The sequence below is a fragment of the Globicephala melas genome, chromosome 4, assembly GCF_963455315.2.
Source record: "Globicephala melas chromosome 4, mGloMel1.2, whole genome shotgun sequence".
Lineage (NCBI taxonomy): Eukaryota > Metazoa > Chordata > Mammalia > Artiodactyla > Delphinidae > Globicephala > Globicephala melas.
Window position 1 is genome coordinate 128497977 of NC_083317.1, and position 22463 is coordinate 128520439.

A 22463-nucleotide genomic window follows, 5' to 3' on the forward strand; every position below is an offset into this window, starting at 1 on the left:
CCCCAGAGTGGACAGTGCCTCCTCTGGCTATTTACTGTGTGACTCAGCGCCTGACTTTCAGGTTTCCTCTGTTTGAGTTGCTTGCCCTTTAGGTGGTCTTGTTGGGCAAAATGTCTTTTAAAACTATCCAGGCTGGCTCCCTTTAAGTATTCCATATCTGGCCTAAAGGAAACATGGAAGAAGTATGGATTTCTACTCATTATATTGCTCAATCTCCTAATGTCTACTTATATATTATTTTGGTGAGAAATGAGCTAAGGTTCCCAAAACTAACTCTCCAGTCTCTTATAGCATTGCATGAAATGATCTGGCCTTATTTTTCTTGGCTTGTGGACTCTCTACCAGAACTTCCCCAAAACAACAAGTTAAGTCACCTTTAACATCCTGTTATACCATCTTTAAATTCTTTTTCTCTGCATCTGTTAATTCTTCTTTTGGTATAGATTACTTTCCTTTCACTTATGAGCTTAGATTACTGAGATATCTTGTTAAATTTTTTTTCCTATGAGTTTAACTTTATCCTGAGGGTATTAGCTAATTGAGTTGATGATATACATGTAATTAAGTGAAGAGGTTAAAACTTAGGCCTTGTTGAGAGGGGAGAAAAAGTGTACTTTAAAAAATGCTTCTGTCTGTCTCCCATCCTTGATATTCAGCTCTTTTTCTTTCAGAACTAAAGTTTCTCCCTTATACTATGATGCAGCTACCTTATTCTGCTGCAAAGGTCATTCTAATTTATATTTGTCAGATCCCTCGATCTCCTCCTAACCTCTAGGCATCTCCAGAGAATGAATTTATACCCCTACATCTTGTCAAGAACCTGTATAGCCCAAGAATTCTGTAGTCATCTAGTCATTAATCTATAACCCTGTCAGACATTTTTAATCATGTTAATAATCAGGAAATAGATGTTCCCTCTTTGGGAAAAAAATACTTAAAGATACATTCCAGCAAACCAAGAAAAGTTTCAAACTTTAAGAATGCATGAATAGAAAGGTGGGAAATTTGTGTTAATAGAGGAGTGGTTATGACTAGTGAATCCATTTTACATAGAAGAAGACTAAATAGTATTGTAAATATTGTGATAAACTATAATTTAAAATAGACAGTTCTGGAAAGAGTTACATAGTACAATAATAATTTAACTCTGTAAAACAGGGGCAAATATATGACCAGTGCCTATTAACAAAAATCTTATGCACATTTAAAGAAACTGAGCTAAACTGGGCTAATATATATCCCAAGGTACTAATACTCATTGTCCATAGGTGTGTATGGGAAGAAATGTGGACATTTTATTTTCTTGTGTTATCTGTATTTTCTGAATTTTATATAACACTTAAGTGTCTTTTATAGTTAAAGAGAAATATTATTTTCAAAGTCAGACTAAAAAGAGACGAAAATAAAGTCAGCATGCTTGAGCTTTTATAAAGAACCTTACAAAATGTTAATCAAGGTAGAACTGACAGTAACTATTTTTGGCTCAGTGTTACTTTCTGAATTTTTCAGTGGAAGTGAAGAAGCTCTTTCCAATGAAGACTGTGAAAATGTTTACCACTTGGTATACTCAGCACATCGTCCTGTTGCTGTGGCAGCTGGAGAATTCCTTCACAAAAAGTGAGTTAATTCTCTTTGAAACCAGGTTCCACTTTCATATGTTGTTTTGTCGTTGTTTTACAGTTAATGAAAGAAAGTAATAGTGACTGAAAACAGTGCTAGAAGTGGCCATTGCCCCAAGTTCTGGGGGTTATAATGTTCTCACACCTACGTGCACATCATGAATCACATCCCTGAGAATGATGTCCCTTGTGATATATTCCTTTGGCCTGAAATCTAAAAGGATGGTTCTCAGCTAGTCAGCTTAGGCGTGTGAGTGGAGAAAGGAGAAGTGCTTGAAGTTTATAAAGACTCCCCTAAGTAACTGATATTTTATTTCACCAGATTTTTTTCCCTTTTAAAATTCTGAGTTCTCATCTTCTCAACATTGGTAATTTAAATATCCTCAAAACGCCTCCCAAATTTTCATTTTTCTCCATTCTGTCAGGATGAGGATTATTTTAATCAGTAATCCATAATGATGCTAAAAATTATATATGCAGTTACAGTTTAAAAGCAAAATCTCATCTATTTTTTTGACAAAGCATAGCGCTAGTGAGAGTTTATGAATATAATTAAACATTCTTATGAAATATATTTTTGATCATGGTCTACTGTATATGTTACATAATTTATTAGTAGATTAATTCATTCTTAAAATGTAAACATATTCTTGGGCAAGGGGATGTTTTGCTTTGTTTTTGTTTTTGTTCATAGATTTAACTTAGTGACTTTGACAGGTGAACCCAGAAGTCCATTACATGTTGTGATTTGTAATTATGCTAAGCACAGATGTAAATCATGCACTGGGCAACTGTTGTACATGGATGATTAACTTTGATAATGAGCAGGCCTGGCCCTCCATCCAGCATCAGCAGCTCAGTGCTGCAGCCACAAACTGCTCTTTACTTAGTGGTACCTCTCAAAGTGAGAAAAAGTTGTTTCTATGTGAAAAATCTTTAAGAAGGAAGCTGGCTAGTAGGGCATGCTGGTAATGAAAGTGAGGAAGAAAGTCAGAATTTTTAGGCATGACTTTTAAAATAAGATATTGACTTTGACAGTGACTCTGACATCATTGGCTAATAAAGAATAATGCTATTTCCATATTTATCTTGAGGTGTTGTCTATCACAAATATCAAGGGTATACTGTAGTCTTCACTTCCCTTCCTTTTTTATTGTATTCTAGTAATAAATTCTAATCTGTTCTCTACTTAACTTTTCAAAAAGCTTTGTGTTTTTTTAGAAAGAATTATTGCTTCTATAGTTTCAAAGAAAAGATAGACTAAAAAGGCTGGTCAGCTACAGAATAGAGGCCATAAACTGGCAGCACTGTAATCAGAAAGAACCTTTGGATATATTTAATTTTATTTGTATTGTGTTTTTGTAAGTTTGAAACACTTGCTAAAGAATTTTAAATTATAATATTTTACGTAAAAATTGACAAATGTAAGCTGCCATTATTTTTTATTTCTTTGTGCAAAGGAGGTCAACTCCTATGCAAATGAAAGCTTCACTTCATAAGCTTGTTTTATGCCCCTGCCCTGAAAATATTCAGTTTGAGAACTTTTGATTCTTAATGATCTCTTTCAGCATTTTCCCACCATTTAATATTGTGATCTGTTAAAATCTTAACAAGTAAACTGTAGACTAGCCCCAGAATTCCACGATAAAGTTTAAAAAAAAAAAAATGTGTGCATGCACATAGACTTAGTCTGTTTTTTAGTCTAGTGTATTAAGCTATACCAAGCATCCAAAAAACGGTAAAATGTATCTGAAATGAATGTTTTAATGTCATTGAAAATTCTACATTTTAATATTAGAAAAATTAAGCTAATTACTCAGTGCCTTATATACAGTGAATGCAGTTATTTAAATTTGTACGTTTTAGTGTAAAGGACCCTCATATTTTCCATTTGCCCCCCACCTCTGAAAGCCACCCAAATAAGCTTTCTCTTAAACCAGTCTGATAGCTGTGCAGATATAGCTTCAAGATAATACTCTAGTCTTCTATACCCCTGCCATATACTTTCCCCTTCCCTCCAAAAATAGTTTCTCAATACTCATTTTCTGCTTGAAATTGGTTTATATTTTATGTCACATGAAGTTTTTCTTATTTTATTCAATTATTTAGCCTCTCATCTGAGAGGCCTACTATGACTTCCATGTCTAAACTAGCACTCTATATTCCTATTCCTAGACGGTTGTATTTCCTTGTAACACCTGAGGTGGTATATATTGATCTACTGTTTATCTCCAACCACTAGAGTGAGAGCTCAATGAGAATAGGGATTTTTTCTTTGTTCAGTATTATATCCCTTTTACCTGGAGCAATACCTGGGAGTAAGGCACCTTGAGTAGTCCTTAAGTTTTGTTAGAATAAGTCTTCTTAGCAAATTAAAATTTTCAAGTCATTTCTTTGCCATATTCTAGAAGTTTTGCCACTAAGTAGTATTTTTATAAATTTAATGTTTCTTTCATTTTACTCAATACTGTTGGGTTGTTGAATACTGTTTCTAGGTAATAGGTTAGTAAACAGAAGATAGTGGAAGAAATAAATCATGATTAAAAGTCTGAATTTTTACCATTATTGCTGGAGCCTTTGGTTAAATTCTATAATTACATGACTGTAAAATGGATATTTAAGAAAATAGAACTCTATTTAAAATTACATACTTTAGTATCTATCATAGAGAATAAAAAGTTTATGTTTTTCATAAAGATTTGAACATTGATTAGTCATCAGTAAAAAAAGCTTTCTTTTACACTTTATGTATAGTTGAACTGTATGAAATTGTTTAGATCTAACCACTTTTTGACCTATAAAAACATCAGTTACATACTTGTGTTGAAACAAATCAGTAACCTGATCTCTAATACTGTTTTCTTCTTTTAACACTGAAATAATTTATACATTGAAGGAAAAGACTAAAATTCATATCCATGTAAATTTGTAAAGTTCTTGTTTTGTTACTTATTTCCAGGCTATTTAGCAGACATGACCCACAAGCAGAAGAAGCATTAGCAAAGAGGAGGGGGAGGAACAGTCCAAATGGGAACCTTATTAGGATGCTGGTTCTTTTCTTTCTTGAAAGTGAGGTAAATTTTTAACATAATTCTTTATTTTGTTTTTGTTTTAACATTAGATTACATTTTAAATAAAATTGTTGTTTAATTCATTGTAATTAACGATATTTTTTAATCAAATGAAGACAAGCCTGTTTCTTACAAATCTGACTCCATGGATATTTTCTTTGTTTGTTTTTTTTTTTTCTGGTTTTTTTTTGGCTGTGCCACGTGACTTGTGGGACCTTAGTTCCCCAACCAGGGATTGAACCAGGGTCCACGGCAGTGAAAGCCTGCATCCTAACCACTGGGACCACCAGGGAATTCCCTGCCTCCATGGATTTGATTTTATGATTATGGAATCAGTACTCTACCTTTTGTGGGAATATGTATGCAGGTGTGGATTAACACTGAATATAGGCTAGCAATTTTTAAAGTTTTATATCGCATTGTAATACTACATACTTTTTATTGTTGCTTTTTTTTTCTTGAATTTTTGCCCATGCCTTTTAAATTATATTATTTAGGGAATTCCCTGGCAGTTCTGTGGTTAGGACTCCGTGGTTTCACTGCCGAACGCCCAGGTTCAATCCCTGGTCAGGGAACTAAGATCCTACAAGCTGTGTGGCATGGCCAAAAAAAAAAAAACCACATTATATTATTTAAACAGTTCATGAACATTGTCAAGCTATTAAAACCATTAGTTTTATCTTGTTTGAAAATTATGTTATTTAAGGAGAAAGAAAAATATGAATTTAGATGTAAATTAGTAGTTGTACAAATCCATAGTAGTAATTCCATGTGACATTTCCATGTCAGTTTATCAATTAAACAGTTAACATCCATAACATATTATCTATCTAAGTCTGTTTGCGCAAGTGAACTTTGTTTTGCCCACTTAAATGTTCTTTGATATTAGAACTGTATTTCCTACTGCTGGTATGACATTGGGGGAATGGCAAACTAAACCTAAAGACCCCCTGAATGAACAAACTTGTTGGCTTATAAGTGAGTGGGAACAGAGTTGCAAAAAAGGTGGCGAAAATCTGGAAATCTAGGACCCTGAACTTTACTTGGGGAAAGAGTATTTTTGGTTTGTATTGGCATGTCCAGGAAGAAGAAAAACTTGAGACTGTATGCTCAAGTTTGAAAGTGCTGGAGAAACCCTGTAGGAATGAGGAATAGAGAGACAAACAGGCAGTCTATAAGAAAATTAAAATCAGAGAGAGATGTAAGAACTTACTCAGTGGAAAGAGTGGCGTTCGGGCAAAGCAAAGCCAGAAAAGTGGTAAAGTGGTGAAGGAATTCCCGGTATCTTTTAAGTGAGTTGGGAACAGATAGAGAAAGAATAAAGTCAGAAACAAAACCAGTTGGAGAGTTGCGTTTGAGTAAAGGACGTGTTTAAGAATTTAAGAACACTGTTCTAAATGTGTATACAAATTACGTGGGATCTTGTTAAAATGCCAGTTCTGATTCAGTAGCTCTGGGTTGGGGTCTGAGATGCTACCTTTCTAACAAGCTCCTAGGTGATGTTTATGCTTCTGGACCAGAAGTCCAGGGACCACACTTTCCATAGTAAGGGTTTAAAGCATTATTTTCTTAACAAAGCAAGTGTGGATATATTATGGAGTAAAATACAGATGTTTGTGAATGTTTAAGGTAAAACACTAAGTACTTAATAAATATCACACTTGTGGTAGACGATTCAAATTAAATCTTTAGCCCTTTAGGCTTTAAAGAAATGGGATTAAAAGTATTTTGCAACAATCAAGTCATATTTAAAAATTTGACTTTAACAGCAACAGTAATTTCAAAATTTGATAGGGATGAGACACATATATACTATTTAAACTGCTGAAAAGTTTAGGGAATATGATGATCAGGCTATTTTAACTTGATTATTAATTGAAAGAAAATGTTTTAGATCTCTGAAAGCCCAAGGACTTTACTTTTTGATATATTAAAATCCATAAGTAGTTAGTTTTACACAGTTTCATCTTCTATATAAAGCAATAATTTGTGATGTGTATTACTGCTCTATATTTCAAATGGTACTGCTGTTTCGTGTGTTTGCTGCTGTTTACTAAAGTGTTACAAGAACATTAAAATATATTTCCCAGTTCTCCTCTGTGGCATTCTTGTCAGCTGCAAAAACAACTGCAAATCATACTTAAGGGTTTCTTGTGTACACCTGGAGCTGAATGCTTATTAAAGTCATATTCTTACAATACGGTGGGATTCTGATTGTCTTATTCTGAATTCCTCTTGTTTTACTCTAATGTGTGTTTCAGTAATATTTTAGACTCATAAAAAGTTGAATAGAAAGAGACCTTAGAAATCATAAAGTAAAATAAGTCCAGCTTATAGATGATTACTGATCAGTTAACTAGAATTAACTGAATTGAAAATCATTCCTATTCCTTTGTTTTACTAGGATGTTAAATAGTAACATTTTAGTAATAGAATTCTAAAATGTTGAATTGAGAGAGGTTTGTAGTCCATGGAGTAGTAGTCCTCTTTTATATGGGAATTATAGGTGAAATGATGGAGATTAAGAGATCTGCCTAAACTAGTTTTTCTTTCCTTTTTAGTAGTCATTGGTTTCAAGTGAAAAAATACCTTGTGTATTTGAGATACATGCCATATAGTAGGATAAATGGTACTTGCATGTGATGAGTCCATATTTCCCTATATGCAGTGTGACCATAATATTTCCTGTACAAACTGTGATGCTATACAGAGTGACAAGGATGCTATTGATAATTATTCCAAAGCACTAATCATAACCCAGAACATTTCTGGACAATCTAGAAGTATGGTAACTGTCCTTTTAGGCATATGAAATGATGAGGTGCATTATGACAGTAATTTAAGACAGAAAGTTAACAGACATATTATTGATATAACCAGGAAATCTCCCCAGAGTATTAACTTTTGGGGGTTCTTTTTTAATATGTTCTTCAAGCTTCACCAATAACTGGCTCTGCTTCTGCAGAGAATAAAAGCCAATATAACAGTATTTAGAAATTTTAGGCTTAATAATTTGGAATGGTTATTTGCACTGTAAATGATTTTCCATAAAAGGAATAAATATAAGATTCCATTATACAGTGAACTCCTTTAGTGTATTTAACTATTCGACAGAGAAGTGAGCAGGGCAGAAAAAACATGAGGTAAAATATTTATGAACAACCTTGAAGCCAATTAGAGATAAATGGTAACACACCCAGAAAATTGTAAATAAAGTCAGGAAAATGAGATTAGTTTGTTATATACGGGATTAGAGGACACCCTATAAAATAAATTATACTTAGATATAGCAAGGTAAAGTTCACCTAGACAATAAATATAATTTTAATTTATGTTATATAATTTATACATAAATTTTAATATAATTCTGATTATCTATTTGCTGTACAATGACTCTTTCTCCATTAATGAGCTACCTTTTTTGTTCATCAATTCCGAAGGAGTACAAAGAATGCTTGCAAATGCCTGATTTTCATGCTGCTTTTATGAAATTATGTTACGAAAAACTGCGTTTAGAAAGTAAACTTTCGTGTTGTTGTTAGGGTTCCAGATCCTTTTTTTTTAAAATAAATTTATTTTATTTATTTGTTTCTTTATGGCTGCATTGTGTCTTCGTTGCTGCCACAGGCTTTCTCTAGTTGCATTGAGCAGGGGCTTCTCTTGTCGCGGAGCACGGGCTCCAGGCACAAGGTCTTCAGTAGTTGTGGCGCACGGGCTTAGTTGCGCCGTGGCATGTGGGAGCTTCCCAAACCAGGTCTCGAACCCGTGTCGCCTGCATGGGAAGGCGGATTCTTTTTTTTTTTAGCATCTTTATTGGGGTATAATTGCTTTACAATGTTGTGTTCGTTTCTGCTGTATAACAAAGTGAATCAGCTATAAATATACATATATCCCCATATCCCCTCCCTCTTGCATCTCCCTCCCACCTTCCCTATCACACACCTCTAGGTGGTCACAAAGCATGGAGCTGACCTCCCTGTGCTATGCAGCTGCTTCCCACTAACTATCTGTTTTACATTTGGTATTGTATATATGTCCATGCCACTCTCTCACTTCGTCCCAGCTTACTGTTTCCCCACCCTGTGTCCTCAAGTCCATTCTCTGCGTCTCCGTCTTTATTCCTGTCCTGCCCCTAGGTTCTTCAGACCCTTTTTTTTTTTTAATTCCATATGTGTGTGTGTGTGTGTGTGTGTGTGTGTGTGTGTGTGTTAGCATATGGTATTTGTTTTTCTCTTTCTGACTTATTTTACTCTGTATGACAGACTCTGAGTCCATCCACCTCACTACAAATAACACAATTTCATTTCCTTTTTATGGCTGAGTAATATTTGATTGTATATATGGGCAACATCTTCTTTATACATTCATCTGTCAATGGACACTTAGGCTGCTTCCATGTCCTGGCTATGGTAAATAGTGCTGCAGTGAACAATGTGGTACATGACTCTTTTCAAGTTATGGTTTTCTCAGGGTATATGCCCAGTAGTGGAATTGCTGGGTCATATGGTAGTTCTATTTGTAGTTTTTTAAGGAACCTCCATACTGTTCTCCATAGTGGCTGTACCAATTCACATTCCCACCAGCAGTGCAAGAGTGTTCCCTTTTCTCCACACCCTCTCCAGCATTTATTGTTTCTAGATTTTTTGATGATGGCCATTCTGACTGGTGTGAGATGATATCTCATTGTAGTTTTGATTTGCATTTCTCTAATGATTAATGATGTTGAGCATTCTTTCATGTGTTTGTTGGCAGTCTGTATATCTTCTTTAGAGAAATGTCTATTTAGGTCTTCTGCCCATTTTTGGATTGGGTTGTTTGTTTTTTTGTTATTGAGCTGCATGAGCTGCTTGTAAATTTTGGAGATTAATCCTTTGTCAGTTGCTTCATTTGCAAATATTTTCTCCCATTCTGAGGGTTGTCTTTTGCTCTTGTTTATGGTTTCCTTTTCTGTGCAAAAGCTTTGAAGTTTCATTAAGTGCCATTTGCTTATTTTTGTTTTTATTTCCATTTTTCTAGGAGGTGGGTCAAAAAGGATCTTGCTGTGATTTATGTCATAGAGTGCTCTGCCTATGTTTTCCTCTAAGAGTTTTATAGTTTCTCGACTTACATTTAGGTCTTTAATCCATTTTGAGTTTATTTTTGTGTATGGTGTTAGGGAGTATTCTAATTTCATTCTTTTACATGTAGCTGTCCAGTTTCCCAGCACCACTTATTGAACAGGCTGTCTTGTCTCCATTGTATATTGTTGCCTCCTTTATCAAAGAGAAGATGACCATATGTGCATGGGTTTATCTCTGGGCTTTCTATCCTGTTCCATTGATCTGTATTTCTGTTTTTGTGCCAGTACCATACTGTCTTGATTACTGTAGCTTTGTAGTATAGTCTGAAGTCAGGGAGGCTGATTCCGCTAGATCCATTTTTCTTTCTGAAGATTGCTTTGGCTATTTGGGGTCTTTTGTGTTTCCATATAAATTGTGAAATTTTTTATCCAGTCCTGTTCAAAAATGCCATTGATAGTTTGATTAGGAATTGCATTGAATCTGTAGATTGCTTTCGGTAGTATAGTCATTTGCACCGTGTTGATTCTTCCAATCCAAGACCATGGTGTATCTCTCCATCTATTTGTATCATCTTTAATTTCTTCCATCAGTGTCTTACAGTTTTCTACAAACAGGTCTTTTGTCTCCTTAGCTAGGTTTATTCCTAAGTATTTTATTCTTTTTGAGCAGTTCCTTAATTTCTCTTTCAGATTTTTCATCATTATTGTATAGGAATGGAAGAGACTTCTGTGCATTAATTTTGTATCCCGCTACTTTACCAAATTCATTGATTAGCTCTAGTAGTTTTCTGGTAGCATCTTTAGGATTCTCTTTAGGAATATTTTTAATCAGAGTTTCAATTTCAGTGCTTGTGATTGGTCTGTTTATATTTTCTATTTCTTCCTGGTTCAGTCTCAGAAGGTTGTACTTTTCTAAGAATTTGTCCATTTCTTCCAGGTTGTCCATTGTATTGGCATATAGTTGCTTGTAGTAATCTCTCATGAACCTGTGTACTTCTGCAGTGTCGTTTGTTACTTCTCCTTTTACATTTCTAATTCTGTGGATTTAGGTCTTCTCCAATTTTTTCTTGATGAGTCTGGCTAATGGTTTATCTATTTTGTTTACCTTCTCAAAGAACCAGCTTTTAGTTTTATTTATCTTTGCTATTGTTTCCTTCATTTCTTTTTCATTTATTTCTGATGTGATCTTTATTTCTTTCCTTCTGCAAACTTTGGGGGTTTTTTTGTTCTTCTTTCTCTAATTGTTTTAGGTTTAAAGTTAGGTTGTTTACTTGAGATTCTTCTTGTTTCCTGAGGTGAGATTGTATTGCTATAAACCTCCTTTTATACTGCTTTTGCTGCATTTGTTTATAGGTGTATTTTGATTTCCTCTTTGATTTCTTCAGTGATCTCTCGGTTATTTAGTAGCATATTGTTTAGCCTTCTTGTGTTTGTACTTTTTACTGTTTTTTTCCTGTAATTGATATCTGGTCTCATAGCAAAGCGGTTGGCAAAGATACTTGATACGATTTCAATTTTCTTAAATTTACCAAGCCTTGATTTGTGATCTCAAATATGGTATATCCTGGAGAATGTTCCATGAGCACTTGAGAAGAAAGTGTATTAGGTTGTTTTTGGATGGAATGTCCTGTAAATAACAAATCCATCTTGTTTAATGTGTTATTTATAGCTTGTATTTCCTTATTTATTTTCATTTTGGGTGATCTGTCCGTTGGTGAAAGCGGGGTGTTAAACTCCCCTATTATTATTGTGTTACTGTCGATTTCCCCTTTTATGGCTGTTAGCATTTGCCTTATGTATTGAAGTACTCCTATGTTGGGTGCATAAATATTTATAATTGTTATATCTTTATCTTGGATTGATCCCTTGATCATTATGTACTGTCCTTTGTCTCTTGTAATAGTCTTTATTTTAAAGTCTTATTTTGTCTCATATGAGAATTGCTACTCCAGCTTTCTTTTGATTTCCATTTGCATGGAATATCTTTTTCCATGCCCTCACTTTTAGTTTGTATGTGTCCCTAGGTCTGAAGTGGGTCTCTTGTAGACAGCATATATACCGGTCTTGTTTTTATATCCATTCAGCCAGTCTGTGTCCTTTTTTTTTTTTTTTTTTTGCGGTGCACTGGCCTCTCACTGTTGTGGCCCCTCCCGTTGTGGAGCACAGGCTCCAAATGCACAGACTCAGCAGCCATGGCTCTCAGGCCCAGCCGCTCTGCGGCATGTGGGATCCTCCCGGACCAGGGCACGAACCCATGTCCCCTGCCTCGGCAGGCGGACTCTCAACCACTGCGCCACCAGGGAAGCCCCAGTCTGTGTCTTTTGATGGGAGCGTTTAATCCATTTACATTTAAGGTCATTATTGATATGTGTGTTCCTATTACCATTTTTTAAATTATTTTGGGTTGTTATTGTAGGTCTTTTCCCTCTCTTGTGTTTCCTGCCTAGAGAAGTTCCTTTAGCATTTGTTGTAAAGCTGGTTTTGTGGTTCTGAATTCTCATAGCGTTTGCTTGTCTGTAAAGGTGTTAATTTCTCAGTCGAATGTGAATGAGATCCTTGCTGGGTAGAATAATCTCAGTTGTAGGTTTTTCCCTTTCATCATTTTAAATATGTCCTCCCACTCCCTTCTGGCTTGCAGAGTTTCTGCTGAAAGATCAGCTGTTAACCTTATGGGGATTCCCTTGTATGTTATGTGTTGCTTTTCCCTTGCTGCTTTTAATATTTTTTCTTTGTATTTAATTTTTGACAGTTTGATATATATGTGTCTTGGCGTGTTCCTCCTTAAATTTATCCTGTATGGGACTCTCTGTGCTTCCTGGACTTGATTAACTATTTCCATTCCCATCTTAGGGAATTTTTCCAGTATAATCTCTTCAAATATTTTCTCAGTCCCTTTGTTTTTCTCTTCTTCTTCTGGGACCCGTGTAATTCGAATATTGGTGCGTTTAATGTTGTCCCAAAGGTCTCTGAGACTGTCCTCAATTCTTTTCATTCTTTTTTCTTTATTCTGCTCTGCATTAGTTATTTCCACTATTTTATCTTCCAGGTCACTTATCCGTTCTTCTGCCTCAGTTATTCTGCTGTTGATTCCTTCTTGAGAATTTTTAATTTCATTTATTTTGTTACTCATCATTGTTTGTTTGCTCTTTAGTTCTTCTAGGTCCTTGTTAAACGTTTCTTGTATTTTCTCCATTCTATTTCCAAGATTTTGGATAATCTTTACTATCATTACTCTGAATTCTTTTTCAGGTAGGCTGCCTGTTTCCTCTTCATTTTTTTGGACTGGTTGGTTTTTACTTTGCTCCTTCATCTGCTGCGTATTTCTTTCTCATTTTACTTAACTTACTGTGTTTGGGGTCTCCTTTTCACAGGCTGCATGTTGATAATTCCTGTTGTTTTTGGTGTCTGCCCCCAGTGGGTAAGGTTGGTTCAGTGGGTTGTGTAGGTTTCCTGGTGGAGGGGAGTAGTGCCTGTGTTCTAGTGGATGAGGCTGGATCTTGTCTTTCTGGTGGGCAAGACCACGTCCCTTGGTGTGTTTTTGGGTATCTGAACTTATTATGACTTTAGGCAGCTTCTCTGCTAATGGATGGTGTTGTGTTCCTTTCTTGCTAGTTGTTTGGCATGGGGTGTCCAGCACTGGAGCTTGCTGGTCCTTGAGTGGAGTTGGGTCTTCACATTGAGACAGAAGTCTCTTGGAGAGCTCTTGCCGATTGATATTACAAGGGGCCGGGAGGTCTCTGGTGGTCCAGTGTCCTGAACTTGGCTCTCCCACCTCAGAGACTCAGGCCTGACACCCGGCCGGAGCACCAAGGCCCTGTCAGCCACATGTACCTGGCATGTACCTGTGGCAGGTACATGTACCTGTGGCAGGATGGTTGTCCTGATTTCCACTACACACACCTAGACTGATGGTGAGCCCACCTCCTTCAGAGCAAAGTGCTGACCAATGGCACAGACCCCCAGGGGGATGTGCCAGGAGGTCAGGCTGAGTCAGTCCATTGATCTGCATATATCTGGAAACTGGCTGGCTAGTGTTGGAACATCTCCTGCAGAGGCAGGGGGCAGCTGTGGCTCACCATGTGGACAAAGAACCGGCAGCAGAAATTCTGAGAAGTACTCTTTGGCGTGAGCCCTCCCAAGGTCCACCATTAGCCCCACCAAAGAGCTTGGCAGGTGGATTCTTAGCCACTGTGCCACCAAGGAAGCCCTCCAGATCCTTTTGAATTCCAGGGTTTTTTTTATAGCCATCAAGAATGCTTCAAGGCCTTCCTTCTTATAGCTTCACCTTTTGCTACCAATAGAAGGTCCTTGGTATGAAATGTCTGAAAGGCGATTGTAACCTTTTACCCTATTGGCCACGTTAAAAATTTTTTTTCTCAGACATCGATCTTTTCTTGTAGAGATTTGAGAGTAGCAAGTTATGTGGCCATCACACATGCCCCAAGACAGGAAGACTGTCTCATAAATATTATATCAAGCCAGTTCCTGACAGAGCGTGTTATACTGATTGTTGTCACTCATACTGGTGAATTTGAAACTCTTAATCAGAAAATAGGCCAACACATTATCATGTCCTGCTGGTATACACATTGAGTTTGAAGCAAGTGGTTATTAGTGTTAACAGAAAGCATTCTATTAAGCCACCGCCTTACAGTCAGGAAGAGGTAATGCTCAAAGAAGTTAGCATCTATATTGAGAATATAAACAAAAAAAATTTCTAGAACAATGAAAACATTCTTGAGTTAAATTTTAATATGCCTTGATTTAAGGCATAGAAAAGTCATTCTTAAAAATGCCAATGCTAGTGAAATTATACAACTTAAAGCCTTGAATTGTGCCAGCAACTCATACAACTGAAAACCTCATGATAAAAAAGTCAAAATGAATGAGATATCACCAGTTGACCAGGACAGTGAAGAATTTGTGGAAACTGTAAAGTAAATGACTGTGAATTCCAGTTAAGTAACCCATACCCCCACAGGAGACGAAAAGAGGGAAAATTTTTTCGAGATTTTCTGGTAGAAATCTGAAATACATTAAAGATCAGAGCAACAGAGGCTGGTGAAAGGAGTAAGCTGTCAGTAGTAATTAAGTGTCTGCCCTTTAGAGGAGCCTATTCCTCTTTTCAGAAATGCTGGTCCAGGCATTTGGGATGTGGACACTGGTCTGAGAAGCAAAGTAGTGAATAACTACCCCAGATATGTATGGCCATCAGTAGGGAGAGGGAACTTCTGCATTCAAAATGCAAAGTGCATACCTACAATTAGAGGAAAAGCCTACCTGATTATAGATCCCCTTTTTCCACTTTCCTACACAACCGAGGAAGCCAGGACATTGCAACCAGATTCAAGAAAAGGATTCTAGCTACCAGTATTCTTGAGTCTGGACTCATTAATATATATGTACTGTCAACCAAGAAACACTGAAACTTGAAAAAAATCAATATCATGAAAAAGAAGCGCAAGGCCAACATACTGATGATTTTTTTTTTTTTAATTTTAGGTATTTTAGGTATCTGTTTTTTATTTATTTACTATTTTTGGCTGAGTTGGGTGTTCGTTGCTGCGTGCAGGCTTTCTCTAGTTGCAGCGAGCAGGGCCTACTCTTCATTGCGGTGCATGGGCTTCTCGTTGTGGAGCACAGGCTTTAGGCGCACAGGCTTGAGTAGTTGTGTCACGCAGACTAAGTAGTTGTGGCTCGCTGCTCTAGAACGTAGGCACAGTAGTTGTGGTGCGTGGGCTTAGTTGCTCTGCGGCATGTGGGATCTTCCTAGACCAGGGCTTGAACCCGTGTCCCCTGCATTGGCAGGCAGATTCTTAACTACTGCGCCACCAGGGAAGCCCCTGATGAAAATTTTTGATTAATGCCCCCAAATATAAGAAGAAGCAATTATGAAAGAGGAAGAGACTTCTTAGAAATTAAAAACATGAATTCCAAAATGTAGGTGAGAGGTGGATTATTAAATGACATGAATAGACATAACCAAAGATTGGGAATTTTGCAGGAAGTAGTGCAAAAGAGGAAAGAAATGAAAAGTATGAGAGAGAGGGCTTCCCTGGTGGTGCAGTGGTTGGGAGTCCACCTGCCGATGCAGGGGACAGAGGATTGTGCCCCGGTCTGGGAGGATCCCGCATGCCCTGCATGCCACAGAGTGGCTAGGCCTGTGGGCCATGGCCGCTGAGCCTGCGCGTCCGGAGCCTGTGCTCTGCGACGGGAGGGGCCCCAGCAGTGAGAGGCCCGTGTACCGCAAAAAAAAAAAAAAAAAAAAAGTATGAGAGAGAAATTAAGAGACAAGGAGTACAGATTAAGAAAGTTTATTATATTATCTAGTAGAAACTCTGTAAAGAAAACAGAGAGAATGGAGGAGAGGAACTAATCAAAGGAAAGGCAATTAAAATGTTTACTACCTATGTACCCTATATGCAGGGTATTACTTGAGGGTGTTTTCTAGCAAAATGAAAACTGCATGCAATAAAAGGAAAATAAGGAATATAAGAAATATTGGTGAGCAAATAAATCTGAAAAAAATTAGAACTAAGCCTAAATAATATGGCTGTGAAGCTTAAGGCAGATGTCTGAAAATTATTTTTGGTGATCTTGGTGATGGAGAAAATATAAGTTAGAAAATAAAACTCTGCAGGAAGCACAGCTTAAAAAAAAAAGAAAATGTCATCAGGAAAGCACAGGGAAGCAGATGCCAACATCTGTAATCTCAATAAATGTAAAGAGACTAACATGCTTTATTAAAAAAGCAGATTGTCATTTAGGGTTGAAATAAAGAAATTAAAATGTTTACAAACACACCTTAATCAAAAATTTAACACAGGAAGTAAACAAACTGGATAAATGCTGGATGTAGTTAACAAAGGCTTACAAAAAGCTGAAAGGACAATATCATATAAGATAAACCAGAATTGAGGACCAAAAGCATTAAGAGGGACAGAGAGGATATGTATAGAAGGTATAATCCACCAAAAATATTATTGTGAACTTTTTTATACCTATTCTACAGACATATTTAAGTATATCAGGCATAAAAGCAAGTTTATTCAGTATAGTTTTTTTTTAATTTTTGGTGAAATAACAGAATTTACCATTTTAACTATTATTAAGTGTACTCTTCATTGGCATTAAGTACATTCACATGGATGTGCAGCTGTCACTGCCATTGATCTCCAGAACTTTTTCAAAGTTTTCCTACATTGAAACTCTGTACCCACTAAATAATAACTCCATTTCAGCATAGGCTTAATAGCCTATTTTTTTGAAACTATTGGTTTTTCTGTTTTCTGCTGTTAATTTTCATTTTTGACACCAGGTTGTGCACTACTTGTGCCTGTCACTGTTGGAATGATGTTACTTATGGTCTAGGGATATTTTCCTAGGATGTGTGGTTTAGAAAGTTTGAATAGACCTGGCTGCAAACGTTTGTCCATCTTCTTCCTTAAGCAGAGATGCTAATCAATATTATCTACTCTGGCTTTGACAAAAAACATTGGGAAACTGTGGGGTGTTGTGTGTGTACGCGTGTGTACGTAGTTTTCCTGAGGCATTTCAGAAGCCAGAATGTGAGATTTGAAATGCAGTGGAAATGAAGTATAGAATTCAAGAGGTCAAATGAGGCAGAGCTTTAAATAGATCATCAAAATTTTCATAGAAGTTAAGAATAATGGTAGAATTAGGAATGAGGAAGAAAAGCAACTCACGTGCCAAATGTACTAAGATATCAGTAGATAATCAGTAGGTCTACCAAGGTGACTTTCACACATTTTCAGGCCACTCCTCATGATACAAAAACCATTTTCTCTCACAAATACAAGAACATATAACTGAAATATGAAATAGTACTTAACATTCTGTGTGCTATACACTCATTTTTAGAATAGGTATAAAAAAGTTCACAATTATATTTTTGGTGGATTATATCTTCTATACATATCCTCTCCGTTTCATTTCTTTGAAACTTTGGTCTCAATACATTAAATTATTTTAACAGCCAGTGAACGGGTTGCAATGTAAAGTTTGAAAGTGGTTTAGCTGGTTGTCATGAGACTCAGAGGTGGTAGAACTTTTATGCAAGGGTAGAGAAGTTAATTGTAAGTAGCAGAAACCAGAACATGGCCAACACTTCTACTTACCTTTTCTAAAGAACTTTACTAAAGTAATTAATATTCTTCACAGTTCAATGACTGACAGATGGTAAAGCGTTCCATCTGAAATGTTTGTTGAGGAACTTGAGAGTGTTGTTTATTGTGGGAACATGGGTTCCAAAGAAAATTGTCAAGAGTAATGAGCAGCAAAAAGTGGAGGTGAGGTGAGATGGGGAATTTGTTAAGTGGAAATGAGAGTGGAAAAACAGAGAGATGGAGTAACGTACATTTTGACCTTAACCAAATAACAGAGATAAAAAGTAAGTAAGGCTGGTACCAAAGTGTCAAATGGAATTCTGAGAGAAAGTAATTCATTTTCTTAAAAAAAAAAAATCGTTGTAGAGAAAGACAAATAAAGAATAATGAAAAGTACCCTAAATCCAGCTTATAACTTCAGGAAAATTGTTAACTAGTTGTACTCTCAGTTTCTTCATCAATATATGATTTCATTGAACTAGGAGATTCTTAACCTTACTACTGTTTTTAAATGATTAAGTCTATATATTGCATCCCCATTATCAACAGTGGAATGCAAATGTGTTTGTATGTATGTATGTATGTATGTATATATATATACATAGTTCTCTGAGTGGCTCTTGGAAACATTGTGACCAAGCAGTTTCAATTATGAAGAAAATGGCTTAACAACTCAATATATTATTACTAGTTTCTTCATTAAATGTTTTTCAATCACATTTGATTTATTTTTAGTTACACGAACATGCTGCCTACTTGGTGGACAGTTTGTGGGAGAGCTCTCAAGAACTATTGAAAGACTGGGAATGTATGACAGAATTGTTATTAGAAGAACCTGTTCAAGGAGAGGAAGGTATAGTATTTCGATAAGTTGATTTACATATTGTTTTGGGTTTGCATTAATTATCATACCACCCTGTATAGATCACTTCTTACAAATGAGTATATGCAAGCGTACTGTGTGTCTTTTTTTGCAAAGAGAACAGTTTGTTTCCTATAACAAGCAAGGATGTCTCAATAGTGTATAACATCTTTCTGTATTAGGACTACTACCATTCATGCCACACAAGTTTTTAAAATCCTGTAAATGTTATGTAGCATTCAAAAAAGTTTTCTTTATGCTGATTTGAGACACAAAGTACTGACACACTTAATGTAAAAAAAAAAAAGGCACATGCAGAATCTTTTTGCTATGTATGTGTACTTAACCTTTCACATACAATGATTTAATTAGACCATAATCATCCCCTCTTTTGTTATATCTTTTTAAAAATTAAAATAAAGAAATCAAAAATAAAGTCACTTACCTAGCTATTCAAGAAATAGGGAGAAATAATTACTCTTGATAATTTCTGAAGTATGCATCTTACATTACACTTTGTGTAATAACATGAACAGCAAAATGGATACTTAATAAAGCATTTATATTCTAAAAGATTATATGAATATTAGCTCCTTAAAACTAGCAATGCTTTTTCCTCTGTATAGCTTGTTTTTCAATCTAGCCCACAACAGTAGTTTAAAGAACTACTATTTAATCCATACAGAGTCCTAAAATGTAGATGATACCTTGATGTAAGTGAGGCTTGTAATGAACTAAACATGGACTTTAGAATCAAAAGAAACAGATTCAGATTTCTAACTCTGTCCTTTGTGACTTATGTCCTCATTTTTTCTGCTCCTTAGCTTCCTTTTCTTTATAATATAAGGATTCTTTTTCTTATTTACCTTATATAGTTGTTGTGAGGATTAAATAAAATAGTATACTATTGATTCCCTATTCTGTTTCCCCTGCTTTTCTATGTAGTTCAACCCTCTGGGATATAAGAGCGGAATGAGCCATCACCTGCAGTAGATTACCTAAACAGTTTAATGACCATCCCCCAGTGTTCTTTCCAAGCAGTGATGCTAATTGGTATTATCTGCTCTGGCTTTGACCAAATTCAGTGAGAGAAACAATAGCTATGCATCGTACCCAAATACACTCCAGTAAACTGGCTGAAATTGCTGCTTTTAAATTCAAGATATTTGCCTCACAACCTCATTCTTTTTTTTTTTCCCCTCATTCTTAATCTGTAACACAAATCCTTCCCCAAAATTTCCCAGACCTTCTTTCAAGGTAGAATTTATTATAGTATATTTGACCCCACCTCTGATTATTATCTACTATATTTGCATGTGTTTTTTTCCCTCCATATCTTTGGTAAGAAGACAGGTCTATTATTAAGTTGACAGGACCTTCTGCTCACTAGGTCAAACTCTCACCTGTACTCTGGATTCCTTTCACTTTTGAAGTGATCAGAGGAACATGAACATACATTCTACATTGTCTTTATTTTGCTCATACATGTTCCTGCTAAGTTCCCTGACCTCATAAATCTATTTCTAACTAATCTTAATATTTTATCTAGTAAAATCAATTTCCTTTCTAATCACTACAGCCCAGTCAACACTTGAGCAAAATGCTTGGCATAGTATTTAATAGTACATTTCATCCATTTTCCTTCCTTGCTTGTGGCCATAGAATCAGCAAATTATCAGAGTAGGCTAGAGCTTCTTATTTATGATCCCAGGCCATTTTTCTTTTTGTCAAGTATGCTCTATAAGGTTATATCCAAGGAGAAGGGAAGCAGGGGACATAATAAATTACGGGAAGAAGAGCCAAGGTGCTATGATTTGGTATTGTTAACTTTTTACTCTCATTTAAATAAGATGTGTCAGTCAGAAAATAGTAATTACTCTGTCAGTCATCAAGGTGTTCTAGATGGATCTACCTTCCTTCTTTTTTTTTTTTTGCCGTACGCGAGCCTCTCACTGTTGTGGCCTTGCCCATTGCGGAGCACAGGCTCCGGACGCGCAGGCTCAGCAGCCATGGCTCACGGGCCCAGCCACTCCGTGGCATGTGGGATCTTCCCGGACCGGGGCACGAACCCGTGTCCCCTGCATTGGCAGGCGGACTCTCAACCACTGCGCCACCAGGGAAGCCCTGGATCTACCTTCTTAAAATAACTATGTATTATTAGGTTTTCTTTGTGATTTAAGTTTAGTTGACATTGGGTTTAACTTTCAGTCAAGAGATTGGTTAGGTTTGGTTTCGTTTGGTTTGGCTTGGTTTGGTTGGTTTGATTTTAGCTAGAAAAGTGAGTTGTAAAATGGGGAAAAAATTTTAAGTCAACCACAGTTTTAGGGTATGATTGAATCTGGGAAGGCAAGGCTGGAGAATTTATGTGTAACAAGTCCAGGACCGTTTTGAAATCATGATTCAACTTTTTTTCATACATTTGTCCATATGTTTGCTGTGCCACATATAAGCTCTGGTATGGAATGGTATCCAAATCAATATTCTGAGCTACTATTTTGCTATATTTTATGATAACAAAATGCCATTAGTGATTTACTTATTTCCTTAAGACTAATTAGAAATTTAGTTATACTTTACATAAGTGAAGTGTGATAGATATTCCAGTGGATGAAGGTCTAGTTAGCAGTTGCAAATATAGGACTAAAATTTGGGAAAACAGACACATTGTCAAAGACTACCAATAGCAATTTAAATTACAACTGCTATATATCAGAACAAAACTATCACTCGAAAAGATACATGCACCCCTGTGTTCACAGCAGCACTATTTACAGTAGCCAAGACATGGAAACAACCTAAATGTCCATCAACAGATGAATGGATAAAAAAGATGTGGTACATATATACAGTGTACCACTCAGCCATAAAAAAGAATGACTTAATTCCATTCGCAGCTACATGGATGGACCTAAAGATTATTATACTAAGTGAAGTAAGTCAGAAAGAGAAAAACAAATACCATATGATATTATATGTGGAATCTAAAATATGACACACATGAACTTATCTACAAAACAGAAGTGGAGTCACAGACACAGAGAATAGACTTGTGGTTGCTGGTCGGGGGAGGGGGTTGGATTGGGAGTTTGGGACTAGCAGATGCAAACTATTATATATTAGAATGGATAAACAACAAGGTCCCATTGTGTAGCACAGGGAACTATATTCAATATCCTGTAATAAACCATGATGGAAAAGAAAAATAATAATAAATCACAGCTGCTGTAAGACTGCCTTGCAGTGTTTTTAAGGGACAGGGTTTTTTGGGGGTGTATGTGTATTCTGCAGCAAAATCAAATTGCTGGATAAATTTTTAGTGTAATGTGAAGGTCTGGGTAACAAATAATCAGGCAAAAACAGGGCCGTAACTGAGTCATTTAACTTCTCTGGGTCTTAGCTTCTTCATTTATAAAGAAGGCTCTTTGATTAGATAAACTTATGTGATCATTTCTTTTTTTTTTTAAACAGTTTTTGAAACATTTGATAGCTTGCAATGAAAGCTAATGATTTCTTTTTTGTTAAATATATTTATTTTTATTTATTTATCTTTGGCTGTGTTGGGTTTTCGTTTCTGCGCATGGGCTTTCTCTAGTTGCGGCGAGCGGGGGCTACTCATCATTGCAGTGCACAGGCTTCTCATTGCGGTGGCTTCTCTTTGTTGCGAAGCACGGGCTCTAGGCACGTGGGCTTCGGTAGTTGTGGCACGCGGGCTCTAGAATGCAGGCT

The 22463-nt window shown here is 36.2% G+C and overlaps 1 protein-coding gene across 1 annotated transcript in view; it reads left to right on the forward strand.

Moving 5' to 3' along the window:
* The window catches only part of STAG1 (STAG1 cohesin complex component), a 423041-nt gene that overhangs the window by 327552 nt on the left and 73026 nt on the right, over nucleotides 1–22463 (forward strand). The window contains exons 13-15 of the mRNA XM_030873418.2: nucleotides 1510–1617; nucleotides 4579–4693; nucleotides 18611–18728. Coding sequence (XP_030729278.1) covers nucleotides 1510–1617; nucleotides 4579–4693; nucleotides 18611–18728 — 341 coding nt within the window. The remainder of the gene's footprint in view (nucleotides 1–1509; nucleotides 1618–4578; nucleotides 4694–18610; nucleotides 18729–22463) is intronic.